The sequence below is a fragment of the Vanessa cardui genome, chromosome 16, assembly GCF_905220365.1.
Source record: "Vanessa cardui chromosome 16, ilVanCard2.1, whole genome shotgun sequence".
NCBI lineage: Eukaryota > Metazoa > Arthropoda > Insecta > Lepidoptera > Nymphalidae > Vanessa > Vanessa cardui.
Genome location: NC_061138.1, coordinates 7,210,054 through 7,229,224, shown reverse-complemented (window position 1 = coordinate 7,229,224; position 19,171 = coordinate 7,210,054). Strand labels below are relative to the sequence as shown.

The window sequence follows — 19,171 nt, the reverse complement described above, 5'->3', positions numbered from 1 at the left end:
AATCGATAATCCATTATCTATCTATCGATAGTTAAGGTTTTAGCTATTGTATCGATAATATTGACACGTGACAATACTGTCGATAGTTGCCCGTGAGGAGTACTCTTGATACTATCGATAGTTTTGCAACGGCCATGATTATTATATTACAACATAATCGTAGTGATTAATATACTAATTACCCGTCCGAGCTTTACACAGGTTTCAACAAAAAAAATTTTATATGGCATTATTTAAATAAAAGTATTAATCAGTATCAACCATCAGTCTTTCTGTCATTCAGTCATTGATGAGCTATATGAAAATCTAGTTTATCGCGGTCTAGTCAAAGACGCTAATTGTTATCTCAGACTATGTTGATGCGAGTAATAATTAACTTTTATTTGTGTTGGGAAAAAAATAATAACTAAACATTGTTTTTAAACTTTAATCAAAAAGGGTAATTTGAACAAAAATAATATCTTATTGTAATTATATGATAATACTTTTATTATTTATTTATTAATTATATGCATTTCGAATGCAATTAATAACAAAATAATTATAATTTTATAGGAAAAAATTAACGCTTTTAAAGCATCAAGAACAAGTGCTTAAAAATTATATTCCCATTCATGGGCAAGTTTTAGATAGATATCCATGCATGCCTTTGCATCTTCCACGGAGTCATGTTCAGCGGATTCTTGTATATCTCTTCCTAAATAATTTTTGGCAAGCGTCTTGAGAGCCACTGGCTGGCCATTTTTCTGAAAATAAAAATCGCATTAAAACAAGATTTGCTATTGCCTAGTAAACAAAGCTAACAGAGGTGTTTCGTATTTTTGGATACCAGATTTTTATTAACAAATGGATCAATGAGTTGAGCACTTCACAGCAAACAATTCTCGTCTCTAGGGAAGGTTACACTTACACCCTACACATTATTGGCAAGAAACGATTAAAGGATTGAAATTTTTCAGACATCACGGATAATTATCCGCCTGAATAATCTAGAAAGCAACGTCTGGTATGAATGCAGATAGTTTAATAATTATTTAATTACGACACTGCTTATTCAGTATTCAATTACAAATTAGTTACTCGACTCGACTCAAGTAAGAGATCTCTTGAAAACAGAATAATAAAAAAAAATATTTAGAATAGCTCATCTGGTACACAAGTAGCTAACTAATAAACAATTGTAAAATTTTACATGTGAAATGAATGTGTAAATGCAATATTAATGGTATATTCACGTAACGGGAACAGTGTTTGATTATAAAGTAATTATGAACAGATAAGATAACGCTGGAGCTTACGAGTTCTCGAGATCATATTGCTTACGTTAACAAAAACCGTAGGAGTTGCTCGATTACGGCAATGTAAATCTTGATTAACAACTATTTGTTAATTCTTTACAAGACTATTTCCTCGTATCAAAAATAACAAAGACATTTGATAAATAATTTAAAACTAAAAATTTTTACGCAAATCAAATAACATCAATGAGTAATGAGTATCGCGATTTATTTGCTAAAGTTAAGTTCTATGAAAATGAAATAGTATTAAAATGACTGCTGATCTAAGAATATATTTTTAAACTATTATAAGCCATTATTTTTAAATCAATAAATTAAAATCAAATAGATTTGGATGTCGAAGCAACACCTCTACTTCAAGTAATACTACTAAGTAGGTACTTAGTTTTTGAATTTTATTATTAATTGTACTACTTGGTGGTTGAGCCTTGTGCCAGCCCATCTGGGTCTGGCTTTATCAACCCACTAATCACAAACTCCATTCACCCTGGTCATAACAGCTTAGTTTCAAAGGTTGGAGACGTGAGGGATAATTAAACCTTTTTATAGCGTCAATACCAATCGTGGTGTTCAATTATCCTCAGGTCATTCGTTCATTTACCTGTCCGTCTACACAAACAAACTTACTGGTCATGGAACAGTTCATTTTAAATAACCATATTGTATCATTAAGATGTTAATTTATAAAGCAAATGAAATTTTATAATTGTTACTGTTCTTACCTGGAGACGGTTGTATTTCGCCAAATCCCTTCGTTTGCTCTCAGGATGAGACAATTGTAAGACTTCAAGGTCGAAATGTATTGAATGCCCTACTAGAATACGTCCCTGTAGAAGATTGGCCACTTTGTTTTTGACATAGGAGAAATCTTGGCCATTGTCTATGTTCCACTTCTTGTTTACTAAAAACCTATAATCGGTGACTGTTGATGAAGGTTTCACATATTCGTCAAGAATAGTACTTCCATGCTGGTTGACAATGGATACACGCGCTAACAAGCTTTTATTATAACTTTCAACCATCTCACAATCAATAGCAAGCGCGTTAGTAACGGACATTTTGTAATTGGGACTATGAGCTGTTAAGAGGGGCTAACCACCGATATGGTTGCAAACTCGTTTAATGTGTTGAACTGTTGAAAGTAGGCTCGTCGAAAAAATATCGATACATCGATATATCGATATTATTTTTTCAATGTATCGATATTTTTGAGCGATATTTAATGTTTCGATGTATCGAGATATCGATATAAAATTACGAGTATTGAAAAGGTATAAAAATCGATATTTTTTATAATTAAAAAATCCTAAAAAAGAATACTTTTTTTATACTAACATTTTTTAACAAATTACATTTTTTTTGTCTTTGGTCGACTTGATTTACTGCGTTTTAATTTGGTACTTAAGTTGGCTTTTAAGTTGGCAACTCTGTCTGTCAATGTCATTTCGGTGTCAGTGTCTGTGCTTCAACTATCCGTCCGTCTGTTATCCGTATTATAACCTCAACGCGAGCGTATTTCTGCCTGCATTTGAGTTGATTATAGTTCTCAAACAATCTAACTAATTAAATCAATAATTAATTCACGTATGTGAACAAAATAATTCGAGCATTCCAGTCATGTCTAGTGTTGTATGGAACTTTTTCAAAAAAATAGACAGACAAAACGTTTCATGTAATGTGTGTGGGAAAATATATAAAACCAGTGGCAATACGACGAATTTATCTACACATCTTAAAAATAAGCATCACCATGCGTTTTTGCAACTTAAAAATAAAAACTCAAGGTCAAGTGAAGTGAATATTACACCAAGAACAAGAACTAGTTCACCTGTTTCGTCTACTAATTCAACTATTACCAATACTAATAAACCTGCTGAGATAGAAAATAACTTCATGGAATTGTCTGAAATTGCGATTTACGATGATACTGGTGTAAGTATTTTATTTGTGAAAGATCAAACGTAGCTTTAGAATCTAAATATCAATTGTTCATAACCAATAACCAGTCAACTAATGATGTGTAATTACTAAAAGTATCGATATCGATAAATTAAAATTTTGGTGTTTTCACTTAACCTTAATACTATTTATGACGACAAGTGTAATGAAATATATACAAAATATTCAATAATTTTTTTCAGACTGAATCCTCCAAAGATGGTCAGAGTAAAGACTTGTGGAAACAGACTACACTCATAGATATGTTTGAAAGAAGTTCAAGCTATGAAGGTATTTTTTTTTTATATTAGATTACTGTATTGTTTACATTTTAGTTCTATGAGGATGTTCTAATTTTATTATTTTTCTCAATTTAGCAGGGGGTCATAAAACTAGCCAAATAAATCAAGCTTTGATCTACATGATTTGCAAAGACAACATGCCTCTATCTTGTGTAGAAAAATCAGGATTGAAAAGATTTATGAGCGTCATTTGTCCACGCTATAAAATTCCATCACGAACTACTGTAAGCGAACTATAATATTAAATTATTATCTTATCCTTTTTATTTTTAAATGTTATTTTATTATTCATTTCTCATTCCAGATAACTGGCCTCATGGAACAACGATACGCCACTACCAAAGCCATTTTAAAACAAAAATTAAGTGAGATAAATAATATTGCTTTAACAAGTGATATATTAACTCTTACTAACTCGACACGAAGTTTCATCGTAGTGACAGCACATTTTCTTAACACAGCTAATAACTGCACTCCTGAGCATGAGATGGTGACATTGACAGCACGAAGAATGTATCAGGTAAGTAAAGTATAAAATAAATGCATCAAATTATAAAAAATAAAATAAATAGTTAATTATAATAAATTTAATAAAGTGGACTAATATTGGTCTTCTTTCCTGCAGGCGCACACAGCTGATTATATAAAAGAATGCTTTGAAAATATTACCGACGAGTTTACAATAGAAAAGGATTGCATCTTATCAATTACCACTGATGGTGGTGCTAACATGGTTGCTGCAGTGAAGAAATTTTTGGAAGATGGAAAAAGAATTCCTTGCATGGCGCATTTGCTGAATTTAATAGTGGATGGCGCAACAAGAGATAATGCACCAGTTCTTGAAATTGCCAATCGTGTCAAAGCCATTGTTACATATTTTAAACAATCTGTGAACGCAATGGACGATTTGCGAGCAGAACAAGAGGGACAAAAGAAAGAGGGAGAAGTATTAACACTTATACAATCAGTAAGCACAAGGTGGAATTCTTGTCTTGATATGTTGGAAAGATTCAATACATTATCAGCTATTGTGGCTAAGATTTTAGCAACTAGGCGGAATGCACCTGATATGATAACTTCTTCAGAGTTAAGTGTCATACGAGATCTGATAATATTGCTTACCCCATTTAAGCAAGCTACTGAAGAAATTAGCGGCGATCAGTACGTGACTTCTAGTTTGGCGATTCCCATTGCAAACTTACTTCAGAAAGGACTTGAAGAAGTAAAACCTTTCACTGAATTTGGTGTTGCTGTTCAGAAGAGTTTGCTCAACTTAGTTATTGCCAAACTAGAACCACTAGAGCGACATTTACATCTTGCTATAGCAACAATTTTAGACCCTCGCTTTAAGCGTATTCATTTTAATTCAGCACTAGCTGTTTCCACTGCAATAACCGCATTGTCAAAAGAAATACGTTTAGAACATAGACGTAGAGGACAACTTTCGCCTGAACTCAGACCCACAACCACTACCATAATTCCAAATTCAGAAAATTCTTCGCCGTCGTTGTGGTCCGGACATGAAAAAATTATGATAGATATTGCTGCAGCAACCTCCAGTTTACTTTCAACCTGTGATGGTATGCCTAGCGAACTAAAGCAATATCTAGATCAGCCTATAATACCCAGAAAAGAGAATCCTACAAAATTCTGGTTTGATTGTCGTCATTTTACTCCAGTCCTTTCCGACATAGCTCTAAAGTATTTGATATCGCCTGCGTCCTCGGTTTCCTCAGAGAGAGTGGCATCTGCTGTAAATCTCGCAGTACCCAATAACAGAAGTCGGCTTACAGCCGAGCATGTAAATCAAAGAGTTTTTCTTATGTCTGTATCAGATAAATATTGGTTTGATTAATAAATAATTAATATTTTTTATTGTTGTCCTTGATTTAAAAAATTTAAAAATGATGTCTATTGATTAGTATTTATCTAGTAATGTAAGATGATTGAAGTAGATTAGGCCAAATAATTTTTTTTTCCTATCACACCGATATATCGATATATCGATATTTTTAAATAAAAATATCAATATCGATATTGATATATTCAAAAATTATCGATACAATATATATCGATACTTTATTGCATTTCCGACATCCCTAGTTGAAAGATGAAACGACTGTTGATATTTATATGACTTGAACTAAGCTACGATAACATCCGGTAATAATACTATAACAGTAGCAAAGTTTCAACTTTCAGGGATTCCTTTACCAGAGACTATATCACAGTGTTACCAACTACAAATTTGCCACAAAGAATATAAATAACCAAAGTTGTTAATTTTTATCAATTCTATTTTGAAAATTCTATCATCTATTTTTTTAGGTTTTTAATAATAATAATTTCGAAAAAGTATGTGTTATTCATTAAAACACTTTTCATCATACATCGCATGAAATACGTAAATTAACGTTTATCTTTCTTTACAATTTCCATTGGAATAGGCCTTATATAAAACTTACGCCTCTTGCCGTCTTTAAGTATAAAGTTTATTAGTATGCAACCAATTTTAATGCGGTTTTCATAAATATATAGAGTGTTTCGAGAGGAATGTTTACATGTATAAAACAAGTTTTTTATAGTAAATTAAAGACGATGATTTCAACTTATCCATTCGGACGTTTTTTTTTTAAATTATGTTCTTTTATTTAAAAATTGTAAATAGACCCTTATTGTAGCCGTATCGGTTTGGGATAGGCAGCTAGTACAATAAAATCGCCACAGGGTAAACAGGAAATACATTTAATAAAAAAAGCTAAAGACGTTAATATTATTATCAAAGACATACAATAATACAAATTCGGGTTTTATCTGTATATAAAATTTTCTGTGGAACTGGTTATTTTAAATGAAGTTCTGTGTAGTTAGCTGATAAATTTAACAATTATTATTTTTATTGTTGTTATATTTAGACAATTTATTATAATTTATGACATTATATTTTGTTAATAACAAATGAAAATAGGTTCAGTGTATAGTTAGCAGAAAATTATTGGAAATTTAGTTTTTTTTTTGCCCAAATCAACGGGGAAATCATTTGAGAAAAGCTTATCCAAGGTTAAAATAATTTGCGAAATAACAATTTTTCTGTGTAGTGTGTAGCACCTGCATTATAGTATACGACGAGATACGTAACGGTAGTCGGTAAATCCTCCAAGAACCACTTTGCGATTACGGGCAATAGCTATCTATATCAATAGATTAAATAGGAGACGTGACTCATAATAATATGTTAAAAAAATTACAGATTCTTATAATTGAAAGTTAATTAATATTTTGTATTCATTTTTTTTATATTTTAGTTATTTTGATTGTCATTTTTTATATTTATTTTTAGTTAATTTTGTGTGGAATTAAATAGAGAAATTAAATAATATAGGAAGGAATAGGAAATTATAAAGGAATTATATAATAATAATAGTAATAATTCATTTATTTAGTAAAATATTGAATAATTCGTTCACTGGTTATTTTGCTTATGTTGTCTCGAGTAAAAAGGGAAGTTGCAATGATATTTTTACTACAACATCATTGGGAAGATGTTAGTAATAAATTTAATTATTTATTATTACTTTTGGTATAGCACAAATGTTGTGCCATGTTTAATTCTAAAAAATACATAAAACTTAGAAAAAAACTGTTGAGTACAATTAAGTATTTAAACAAATAACTAATGTTTTTATTACTTGCTACTTACGAATTGTTCTTTTGTTAATAGATTAAGATGAAATATTATTTTTAAATCGAAAAAAATGTATGAATAATACATTCTTATAATTGAAAACCTTAAAAAAGTAGATGGTAGAATAATCTAATTTTCAATATAGGATTGGTAAAAACTACTAACGTTAGAAATTATATCTTCCAAGGAAAATTTTTAATTGGTAATACTGTGATATTGTCTCTGGTAAAGTAATCCAATCCAACATCAAGAGGAATTTAGAAAATGGCAGAGATTTCTCCAAAACACAAAGCGGTCAATCTTATACAGGGAAATATTCTAGCAGGGCATCCATTTTTATTTAATTATTTAAAAAAAAAACTTATGTCTAACATTACAGTAAACCAATGCACTAGTGGATTTAGCTATCAAAAAATATTGCAATAATTCCTCAGTATACAGTATACAAGTAAATATGACAATATAAATCAATTTATAAAATCCCATAAACAATTAAAATAATATAGACAATTCAGTGTCCAAATAATACAACAACAACATACCTGCTTAATTTTACATATTACAATAAATAACTATGACGAACACAATTTGTAACAAATTCTAGGGAACTCGTGTCCAGTGTGCAACCTATTCAGAGGTCTATTCAGCAAGCCGCCGCGTTCAGCACCCGCTTTGCTTGAGTGAGCGGCGCGTCTCGCTACCAGGGTTACCGATGCCTATTCACCTAATTGAAAAGAAATGTCCCAATTCCCCACACAGAAATAAAGGAAAAAATATCATATTTTTGTATGTTTGTTTTTCATTTCCTAGATCCAATTTTCGAGGTAAATTTCGTTAAATCGGACTAGTTATGGTTACTGACCACCTTTTTTTTTCGTTGAATCAGACTAGTCGTGGTTAATGTCTGTATATAGTGTGTTTTTGTTAATATGCTAACTAATAATCGACTACAATACAATTTTTGTACTAACTAAAAGACGGGTAAACAATCAATTACTGATCGTTTTTTTATAAAACGCTTAAGTATAAATTCCCCTCATTTTCCCCACATGTGACAATCCCCACACTAATCCCCGATCGACTTACGATTCCCCGCAATTTAGGGAATTCCCCACACATTGGCAACGCTGCTCGCTACACCAGCAGGTTGGTGTGCGCGGGCGGCAGCGTCAGCAGGGGCTGCAGCCGTCGACTCAGTATGAAGCCGAGGTTTTGGTAAACTCCGGCAATATAACTAGAATTATTCACTTTATGAAGCTTCGAAGGCACACAGTTATCAAAAACTGATTATTAGTTAGCATAGTAACAAAACCACACTATATACAGACATTAACCACGACTAGTCTGATTCAACGAAAAAAAAAGGTGGTCAGTAACCATAACTAGTCCGATTTAACGAAATTTACCTCGAAAATTGGATCTAGGAAATGAAAAACAAACATACAAAAATATGATATTTTTTCCTTTATTTCTGTGTGGGGAATTGGGACATTTCTTTTCAATTAGGTGAATAGGCATCGGTAACCCTGGTAGCGAGACGCGCCGCTCACTCAAGCAAAGCGGGTGCTGAACGCGGCGGCTTGCTGAATAGACCTCTGAATAGGTTGCACACTGGACACGAGTTCCCTAGAATTTGTTACAAATTGTGTTCGTCATAGTTATTTATTGTAATATGTAAAATTAAGCAGGTATGTTGTTGTTGTATTATTTGGACACTGAATTGTCTATATTATTTTAATTGTTTATGGGATTTTATAAATTGATTTATATTGTCATATTTACTTGTATACTGTATACTGAGGAATTATTGCAATATTTTTTGATAGCTAAATCCACTAGTGCATTGGTTTACTGTAATGTTAGACATAAGTTTTTTTTTTAAATAAATAAATAAAAATGGATGCCCTGCTAGAATATTTCCCTGTATAAGATTGACCGCTTTGTGTTTTGGAGAAATCTCTGCCATTTTCTAAATTCCTCTTGATGTTGGATTGGATTACTTTACCAGAGACAATATCACAGTATTACCAATTAAAAATTTTCCTTGGAAGATATAATTTCTAACGTTAGTAGTTTTTACCAATCCTATATTGAAAATTAGATTATTCTACCATCTACTTTTTTAAGGTTTTCAATTATAAGAATGTATTATTCATACATTTTTTTCGATTTAAAAAAAATATTTCATCTTAATCTATTAACAAAAGAACAATTCGTAAGTAGCAAGTAATAAAAACATTAGTTATTTGTTTAAATACTTAATTGTACTCAACAGTTTTTTTCTAAGTTTTATGTATTTTTTAGAATTAAACATGGCACAACATTTGTGCTATACCAAAAGTAATAATAAATAATTAAATTTATTACTAACATCTTCCCAATGATGTTGTAGTAAAAATATCATTGCAACTTCCCTTTTTACTCGAGACAACATAAGCAAAATAACCAGTGAACGAATTATTCAATATTTTACTAAATAAATGAATTATTACTATTATTATTATATAATTCCTTTATAATTTCCTATTCCTTCCTATATTATTTAATTTCTCTATTTAATTCCACACAAAATTAACTAAAAATAAATATAAAAAATGACAATCAAAATAACTAAAATATAAAAAAAATGAATACAAAATATTAATTAACTTTCAATTATAAGAATCTGTAATTTTTTTAACATATTATTATGAGTCACGTCTCCTATTTAATCTATTGATATAGATAGCTATTGCCCGTAATCGCAAAGTGGTTCTTGGAGGATTTACCGACTACCGTTACGTATCTCGTCGTATACTATAATGCAGGTGCTACACACTACACAGAAAAATTGTTATTTCGCAAATTATTTTAACCTTGGATAAGCTTTTCTCAAATGATTTCCCCGTTGATTTGGGCAAAAAAAAAACTAAATTTCCAATAATTTTCTGCTAACTATACACTGAACCTATTTTCATTTGTTATTAACAAAATATAATGTCATAAATTATAATAAATTGTCTAAATATAACAACAATAAAAATAATAATTGTTAAATTTATCAGCTAACTACACAGAACTTCATTTAAAATAACCAGTTCCACAGAAAATTTTATATACAGATAAAACCCGAATTTGTATTATTGTATGTCTTTGATAATAATATTAACGTCTTTAGCTTTTTTTATTAAATGTATTTCCTGTTTACCCTGTGGCGATTTTATTGTACTAGCTGCCTATCCCAAACCGATACGGCTACAATAAGGGTCTATTTACAATTTTTAAATAAAAGAACATAATTTAAAAAAAAAACGTCCGAATGGATAAGTTGAAATCATCGTCTTTAATTTACTATAAAAAACTTGTTTTATACATGTAAACATTCCTCTCGAAACACTCTATATATTTATGAAAACCGCATTAAAATTGGTTGCATACTAATAAACTTTATACTTAAAGACGGCAAGAGGCGTAAGTTTTATATAAGGCCTATTCCAATGGAAATTGTAAAGAAAGATAAACGTTAATTTACGTATTTCATGCGATGTATGATGAAAAGTGTTTTAATGAATAACACATACTTTTTCGAAATTATTATTATTAAAAACCTAAAAAAATAGATGATAGAATTTTCAAAATAGAATTGATAAAAATTAACAACTTTGGTTATTTATATTCTTTGTGGCAAATTTGTAGTTGGTAACACTGTGATATAGTCTCTGGTAAAGGAATCCCTGAAAGTTGAAACTTTGCTACTGTTATAGTATTATTACCGGATGTTATCGTAGCTTAGTTCAAGTCATATAAATATCAACAGTCGTTTCATCTTTCAACAGTTCAACACATTAAACGAGTTTGCAACTATATCGGTGGTTAGCCCCTCTTAACAGCTCATAGTCCCAATTACAAAATGTCCGTTACTAACGCGCTTGCTATTGATTGTGAGATGGTTGAAAGTTATAATAAAAGCTTGTTAGCGCGTGTATCCATTGTCAACCAGCATGGAAGTACTATTCTTGACGAATATGTGAAACCTTCATCAACAGTCACCGATTATAGGTTTTTAGTAAACAAGAAGTGGAACATAGACAATGGCCAAGATTTCTCCTATGTCAAAAACAAAGTGGCCAATCTTCTACAGGGACGTATTCTAGTAGGGCATTCAATACATTTCGACCTTGAAGTCTTACAATTGTCTCATCCTGAGAGCAAACGAAGGGATTTGGCGAAATACAACCGTCTCCAGGTAAGAACAGTAACAATTATAAAATTTCATTTGCTTTATAAATTAACATCTTAATGATACAATATGGTTATTTAAAATGAACTGTTCCATGACCAGTAAGTTTGTTTGTGTAGACGGACAGGTAAATGAACGAATGACCTGAGGATAATTGAACACCACGATTGGTATTGACGCTATAAAAAGGTTTAATTATCCCTCACGTCTCCAACCTTTGAAACTAAGCTGTTATGACCAGGGTGAATGGAGTTTGTGATTAGTGGGTTGATAAAGCCAGACCCAGATGGGCTGGCACAAGGCTCAACCACCAAGTAGTACAATTAATAATAAAATTCAAAAACCAAGTACCTACTTAGTAGTATTTCTTGAAGTAGAGGTGTTGCTTCGACATCCAAATCTATTTGATTTTAATTTATTGATTTAAAAATAATGGCTTATAATAGTTTAAAAATATATTCTTAGATCAGCAGTCATTTTAATACTATTTCATTTTCATAGAATTTAACTTTAGCAAATAAATCGCGATACTCATTACTCATTGATGTTATTTGATTTGCGTAAAAATTTTTAGTTTTAAATTATTTATCAAATGTCTTTGTTATTTTTGATACGAGGAAATAGTCGTGTAAAGAATTAACAAATAGTTGTTAATCAAGATTTACATTGCCGTAATCGAGCAACTCCTACGGTTTTTGTTAACGTAAGCAATATGATCTCGAGAACTCGTAAGCTCCAGCGTTATCTTATCTGTTCATAATTACTTTATAATCAAACACTGTTCCCGTTACGTGAATATACCATTAATATTGCATTTACACATTCATTTCACATGTAAAATTTTACAATTGTTTATTAGTTAGCTACTTGTGTACCAGATGAGCTATTCTAAATATATTTTTTTTATTATTCTGTTTTCAAGAGATCTCTTACTTGAGTCGAGTCGAGTAACTTATTTGTAATTGAGTACTGAATAAACAGTGTCGTAATTAAATAATTATTAAACTATCTGCATTCATACCAGACGTTGCTTTCTAGATTATTCAGGCGGATAATTATCCGTGATGTCTGAAAAATTTCAATCCTTTAATCGTTTTTTGCCAATAATGTGTAGGGTGTGTGTGTAACCTTCCCTAGAGACTAGAATTGTTTGCTGTGAAGTGCTCAACTCATTGATCCATTTGTTAATAAAAATCTGGTATCCAAAAATACGAAACACCTCTGTTAGCTTTGTTTACTAGGCAATAGCAAATCTTGTTTTAATGCGATTTTTATTTTCAGAAAAATGGCCAGCCAGTGGCTCTCAAGACGCTTGCCAAAAATTATTTAGGAAGAGATATACAAGAATCCGCTGAACATGACTCCGTGGAAGATGCAAAGGCATGCATGGATATCTATCTAAAACTTGCCCATGAATGGGAATATAATTTTTAAGCACTTGTTCTTGATGCTTTAAAAGCGTTCATTTTTTCCTATAAAATTATAATTATTTTGTTATTAATTGCATTCGAAATGCATATAATTAATAAATAAATAATAAAAGTACTATCATATAATTACAATAAGATATTATTTTTGTTCAAATTACCCTTTTTGATTAAAATTTAAAAACAATGTTTAGTTATTATTTTTTTCCCAACACAAATAAAAGTTAATTATTACTCGCATCAACATAGTCTGAGATAACAATTAGCGTCTTTGACTAGACCGCGATAAACTAGATTTTCATATAGCTCATCAATGACTGAATGACAGAAAGACTGATGGTTGATACTGATTAATACTTTTATTTAAATAATGCCATATAAACATTTTTTTGTTGAAACCTTTGTAAAGCTCGGACGGGTAATTAGTATATTAATCATTACGATTATGTTGTAATATAATAATCATGGCCGTTGCGAAACTATCGATAGTATCAAGAGTACTCCTCACGGGCAACTATCGACAGTATTGTCACGTGTCAATATTATCGATACAATAGCTAAAACCTTAACTATCGATAGATAGATAATGGACTATCGATTTGCAACACTAGTTCTAGCCGATTTTCGACCATTGAGAATGGTCTTAAGAAGGTAGCCAAAAAGCTCATATATATTTTAGAGAAATTGTTTGCTCAGCCCCAAATACAGTCTCTATTCTATTAATCTTATCTTCAGTTACGACAGGAAACTGGAAATTACAAAACGTTTCTTTATTATGAAACGAACCTTGTCAATTAAATGCAATTTACTATAATACCCATAACATAAAATTATTCATCATTTTGGAATTTTGAGCTTTTGACGAAAACTACATGTCCCTGAATATTTTAATAAAAACAAGTATCAAATATTATATTATTTTATTACTAAAACATTATATTTTTTATGTTTGTTATTACTATTAAATAAATATAAGTCATAATAACCATTACCGAACCATTATTTCAATTTACAACTAGTACGAATATAGCAAAATAATGTTAAATGTACTAAGTATGCTTTCGCGAAGTAGCATGTTATTTTTACCTTTAAATATTATTTAATAAACAACGGACATTAGCATTTATTAGTTCGACAATATTACAAAGATATAACATATACCTGACGAAGTCATAGCGTAATACATTAAATAATTAAACTAACGAAGGAGTCTTAAGAATATATGTAATCAATTTAATATTACAAATAAATAACTAAAACTGATTTCTCCTTCACATTCATTGTCTATATTTAAGATATTTTTTGTCTTAAACTGGACAGAATCCATTAGGTGCTTAAGTTATAAACGAAATGTGTATAATTAATTGTAATTAAAAATAATTGGTTATGTTAGACTTTCAGCAAGGTTATCAAAGAAATCATTTTTACAAAGAATATTTAGTGATTTCAGATAATGACAAAACCGATTGTTTCTTTTCATGTTTAAATCAGTTTTGTTCTTTTCTAATTTACATATCGTTCTGCAAAACGGCCAGTAATCCATGGCGGTCGCTCTTCGATCTAATATTGCAGAAGGATTTAAGTAACTTGATAATGTAATGTGTCGAGACACTATCCTGTCTCTCTCCCTGGAACAAAAAATAATTATTTTAGGACAGTTTATATTTTTGTAATCTATATTAATAAATGAGAAGGTGTGCCCTTGTGTTCCCTAACCAAAAAACTATTAATCAATGTACATAAAATTAATGCCAGAAAATGCTGCATGTTTCAGAGGTTTTAATATAAATTCCATACAGCTACTGTTGATGATTGATTGTCATAAAATAAGTAGTAGGATAATATTTATATTTAAAATTATTATTATATTATGATTATCAAAATAGTACCTTTATCTCCCTTTTTTATAAAATATAATAAATAAATATATAAAAAGGTAATGTTCATACTAATCTCAGAAATCACTGTCGGGATTTTCATTTAGAAAGCTTATGTAATAAATAATATTTATGAATGTTTTTAGTAAATTAGTCAATATTATTAAGATGTTTGTCAATTAAGAAAAAATGTGTCACTTATTTGTCTAATTGGAAATTTATTATAAAAAATAAAAAAAAATATTTGTGTTAATAATAATACATAGCAATTAAATCACCATTTACAAAAAAATTTTTACCTGTGAAAGCTCATAGTAGGAGGAGCTTGGTAATTGTTACTTCTTTCAGTCTTAAATACTTTTCCAACTTTTGAAATTGTACTCTTCATGAGTATGTTTGATATTTCTTCACCAATACAAATAGTTTCGTTATAACCAGTGAAGTCCTCACTTTCCAATAGACTAGCGGTTTCATTGCAATGCCACGGTGTTGAAGTTATGTTGGATCTAGTATCAGGCCTAATACTATCAATATAATCTACTGTAGATAATGTGTCTAAAAGATCTACAACCAGTTGTATTTTACAGTTATTTTCTAATTTATTAAAATGTGCTCCCAATTGGTCTTCATTTTTACTAAGACTGAAATGATTGGTTAAATTCCACCAAACATCAAAAACATTTGGTGAACTATACGAAAACAATTGTGATTGTTTGTCCACATTAACCAATGATTGAAATTCATTAGTGGGTATACTTTCCAAGCTCTCTGTATCAGCCCAAGACATACTTGAGCTTTCATCGTCAATATTACACATAATTTGTGAATTAGTACCTTCATCAACTTGGCTAGTATTTTTAAATGAATTCATATAAAACTGTAAGCAATTTATCGTTTTTCTTATATCCCCTTTAAAATAATCCAACACTTTTTCTCCTAGTCCCAGAAAACACTTTCCTACATCAGCTAAACACATAATATCCAACCATGTTCCTAGCATTCTGGGCAATAAGGGACGCATATGAATAATTTTTCCATTTTGTAAGAATTTCTGTAAATGTGGACATGACGGTGATGATGTCACCAAAATAACAGGTCTTTTAGAAGATTGAATTAATTGAGAAATAGCTGAACAAAATCCATCATCTTGATCAAAAATGATGTCAGCATCATCTATTAAAATAAGTGACATGGCTGTTCTTACACAGTCCTGACTTGAAGGTGTTTGTGTTATGGTTTCACATATTGGTGTTGAAGTATTCTTTTTTGCATTACTATCTACTGCTCGTTTAGGCCTACCACGTTTTTTGGCATTCAATATGGTTGGTACTTCTTGTGATGATTTTTGAGAGTTTTCCGTACCAGTTTTAGCTCTATTCACCTTATGAGACTGTGTAGCTTCTTGGAGATCTTGTAACATTATTTTACCGTTTCTCTTACTACTAGCATTTACTTCTATGACTTTTATAGCTAGTTCTGAAGCAACAGCATAAACACTACTAGTTTTTCCAGATCCTGTTTTTCCTGTTACTATAAGGATGTTATTTGTAGACCGCATTGCATCTCTACTATCTATGTCGGAACAGTAGAAATCAGACATATCAGAAACATCACTACCATTAGTTTTATCTTTAATTAACTTTTCACTCCAAGTCTCTAGCCATCTCTTCAATTCTTTGACACTTTCAAAATTACCAATTATTTGTTTGGATGATGTGGGTTTATATTTGTCACACCAATTGAGTTTATCTGGATTGTCATTATTAATCTCTGCACAATTTTCAATTATTTCTATACTATTGTCTAGATCTATATAATTAAAGTTTTCAAAATCCTCTTTACACTTACTTCTAAGTTTATGATATGTACGATAAACAGGAAATTTGGGATATGCACTCTTTATATATTTTAAAATTTTCTCTGGCTTATGTTTTAAAGTAGAAACATTAAGAATTTCAGTGGAATCTGTTGTTAGAAATGATCTGAAAGAATAATTATGTTTTATATCTATGTCCTCAATATTGTTACTTGTAAGTTTGTACCAATCTTTTCCTTGAAAATTATTAAAATTGCAATCATTCTGTTGAATATGTGAAACAGGATGGAAGTATTCCAGAAATGTCTTATTGTTTATTTGTGGTACAATGCTTTTTTTTAACTTTTCTGGAACACCACTTTTTAGAAACCTCTGTTTAGCCTCAATAGCTTCTTGTGAAAGTTGTGGTTTTGTTACAAATATTGGAGCCAACTTTGATGTCTTTTTGTCATTTTTCACCTTAACATTACTTAAATTTTTACTTCCATTAATATTTTTTGTAGATTTTAATTCTTTCTTCACTTCAGATTTTATTTTAATATTTGGATTTTTAAGCTGATTGTTTGATTCTTTTAATTTATTGGCTAACTTTAATGTTAATTTTTTTTCTTCATCACTTACAGGCAGTTCAATCTTTTTATTAGTTGTATCACAAACTTGAATATATTTAATTTCTTTGCTTTTTGAACAACTTTCACTATTCCTTTTTTTCTTAGGTGTAAAAATGTGTAGTTCTTCATCAGAGCTGAAACAATGTACATCTTCCGTGTACTTTACAGGCTTTTTGGTATTTCTTTTTGGTCGACTGTCATTATTGTTAACTGTTTCAGTCGTTACAAGTGTATTGAGTTCATTTTTTTTATTGCGTTTTCGTTTCCTTATTTCTTTATTTTCTATTGGTTCAATATTATCCAAGATATTGGAATCAATGATTGGTAATTGTTCTGTTTGAGCGCTCATACTGGAAGAAATACTACATGAATCATTGTAAACAGACTTGGATGCTTTTGTTTTCTTCTTTCGTTTAGGTGTAAATTTTACTTTAATGATAGATTGAGTATTTTCATCAGGACAATTAACTTCAGATTGGTCAGAAGTTAATTCTGTTTCCTTAGAAACTTTTTTAAAATAACAAAGCATGTTTTCTTTTTTTCTAATGGATGGAGACAATTTTTTTAAGAACTCAATATCTTCATCTGAAACTGTCTCAAGTTGTTTGCCTTCATCTATTATAGTATTTGTGTCACTAAATATATCACATAGTTTAAGTGTCTTATTATTTTGTGTAATTGCTGCATTTTTTGTGGATTCTTTTTTGGATTTGACCAAGATTTTAGCCTGTGTAGACTGTTCTTTTTTATCGTTTTTGGTTAGCATATCTTTGAATAATTCTGCTCTTTTTAACATTTTATTTTTAATACTATTTTCTCTGTACTCTTCAATTTCTTTTTTCTTTAAAACTCCTTTATTCTCAGCCATTTTTTGGAGTGACAAAACTCTTTTAGCCTTCAAAGCTTTTTTATCTTCAATTTCTTGTGAATTATTTTCATCTATGCTTTTTTCTTTACCTGGAGAATTACTGCCAATACTTTTATTCCTTGAATCCATTAACAATTTAAATGCATCCATTTGTTTACTAGTTTGGGATTCTTCATCTAATAAAGTAGGAGAAACATCAACATTTTGTTCAATATTTACATTGTTAGTTTCCTTTTGTGTACAATTTTTTCTTTTTCTGACCATTTTAAATAGATAGTTATTTGGCTTTTGTTCTTCTACTTTAATATTCTTATTATATATATTGTCTGGATTATTAGGAGACTTAATTCTTAATGAAGTTACTAAAATTTGGGAAACATCTAATACATCTGGATCTTCGTCGCCATCTCGCCTCAATTTATATTTCCTTAATTTCTTTTTTAATTCCTTATTGCATTTTGGTTTAAATAAGTTTTCTTTCGACCTCAAAATGCGCTTTTGATTGTTATTGGAATTGATATCGGGAGATCGTGTAGAGTTCTTTAAGTCATCAGCAAAAGATACTGTTTCTAACAAATCAGACATTACTATCCTGTAATATATAGATAAAAGTTATGGCCAAATCTTTTAGTGACATATATGATTAAAAATAATGTATATATAATAGAATTCATTACATGTGTACAAACCTTGCATACTTCTGAATTAAATCCAAGCAGTTAGCTATATTTATATAAACTATACGTAAATGTATTTATTTAGACGCCTTAAAGATATGACATCATGGGCATGACACCAAAAAATCACCAAAATCACAATAATCCATAAAACAAAACGAAACACAATGTATGCAAAATTGGCGCCTAGCAATATTTATGACATATTATTCTTATGTCAAATAACGAAGTCTAAAAGTTGACATTTATAGGTTTTTCTTAATTGTTCGGATATGTAATGCAAAGGTTGTAAGTCAAAAGCTTTGATATTTTAATGTTAAGCAAAAGGGTTCCGCAATCCAACCATTGATTCTACTAATAAAGCAATTTACCAGAAATCGTTTTAGGTATTTTGCAAAATTAACTACTTTTATTTTTTATCTTGTGCAGGTGTTAAGAATTCCATTTAATTAT

The 19,171-nt window shown here is 30.1% G+C and overlaps 4 protein-coding genes across 4 annotated transcripts; 2 read left to right on the top strand and 2 right to left on the bottom strand.

Moving 5' to 3' along the window:
- Positions 1-547: 547 nt before the first annotated feature.
- On the bottom strand, positions 548-2,441 carry LOC124536491 (RNA exonuclease 4-like). Its single transcript, XM_047113045.1, has 2 exons — positions 2,021-2,441; positions 548-746 (listed from the first exon to the last, which is right to left on the bottom strand). Exons 1-2 carry the CDS (start codon positions 2,354-2,356, stop codon positions 594-596), a joined length of 489 nt encoding a protein of 162 aa, XP_046969001.1. The 5' UTR covers positions 2,357-2,441; the 3' UTR covers positions 548-593.
- Positions 2,442-2,514: 73 nt separating this feature from the next.
- Positions 2,515-5,413, top strand: LOC124536490 (E3 SUMO-protein ligase ZBED1-like). The gene is made up of 5 exons (XM_047113044.1): positions 2,515-3,230; positions 3,440-3,527; positions 3,614-3,762; positions 3,843-4,058; positions 4,164-5,413. The coding sequence occupies exons 1-5, from the start codon at positions 2,916-2,918 to the stop codon at positions 5,391-5,393; spliced, it is 1,998 nt and encodes a 665-aa protein (XP_046969000.1). The 5' UTR covers positions 2,515-2,915; the 3' UTR covers positions 5,394-5,413.
- Positions 5,414-11,050: 5,637 nt separating this feature from the next.
- Positions 11,051-12,932, top strand: LOC124536334 (RNA exonuclease 4-like). The gene is made up of 2 exons (XM_047112862.1): positions 11,051-11,448; positions 12,724-12,932. The coding sequence occupies exons 1-2, from the start codon at positions 11,113-11,115 to the stop codon at positions 12,874-12,876; spliced, it is 489 nt and encodes a 162-aa protein (XP_046968818.1). The 5' UTR covers positions 11,051-11,112; the 3' UTR covers positions 12,877-12,932.
- Positions 12,933-14,220: 1,288 nt separating this feature from the next.
- Positions 14,221-19,105, bottom strand: LOC124536185 (MATH and LRR domain-containing protein PFE0570w-like). Its single transcript, XM_047112665.1, has 3 exons — positions 18,731-19,105; positions 15,046-18,633; positions 14,221-14,497 (listed from the first exon to the last, which is right to left on the bottom strand). The coding sequence occupies exons 2-3, from the start codon at positions 18,624-18,626 to the stop codon at positions 14,254-14,256; spliced, it is 3,825 nt and encodes a 1,274-aa protein (XP_046968621.1). The 5' UTR covers positions 18,627-18,633; positions 18,731-19,105; the 3' UTR covers positions 14,221-14,253.
- Positions 19,106-19,171: the final 66 nt, after the last annotated feature.

Excerpts from the sequence above, each read along its gene's own strand:
- LOC124536491 (XM_047113045.1), bottom strand. The coding sequence starts at position 2,356 with ATGTCCGTTACTAACGCGCTTGCTATTGATTGTGAGATGGTTGAAAGT. Across the intron at positions 747-2,020 it reads CGAAATACAACCGTCTCCAG|AAAAATGGCCAGCCAGTGGC; the intron begins GTAAGAACAGTA and ends TTTTATTTTCAG.
- LOC124536490 (XM_047113044.1), top strand. The coding sequence starts at position 2,916 with ATGTCTAGTGTTGTATGGAACTTTTTCAAAAAAATAGACAGACAAAAC. Across the intron at positions 3,231-3,439 it reads CGATTTACGATGATACTGGT|ACTGAATCCTCCAAAGATGG; the intron begins GTAAGTATTTTA and ends AATTTTTTTCAG. Across the intron at positions 3,763-3,842 it reads AAATTCCATCACGAACTACT|ATAACTGGCCTCATGGAACA; the intron begins GTAAGCGAACTA and ends TTCTCATTCCAG.
- LOC124536334 (XM_047112862.1), top strand. The coding sequence starts at position 11,113 with ATGTCCGTTACTAACGCGCTTGCTATTGATTGTGAGATGGTTGAAAGT. Across the intron at positions 11,449-12,723 it reads CGAAATACAACCGTCTCCAG|AAAAATGGCCAGCCAGTGGC; the intron begins GTAAGAACAGTA and ends TTTTATTTTCAG.
- LOC124536185 (XM_047112665.1), bottom strand. The coding sequence starts at position 18,626 with ATGTCTGATTTGTTAGAAACAGTATCTTTTGCTGATGACTTAAAGAAC. Across the intron at positions 14,498-15,045 it reads CCTACTATGAGCTTTCACAG|GGAGAGAGACAGGATAGTGT; the intron begins GTAAAAATTTTT and ends TTTTTGTTCCAG.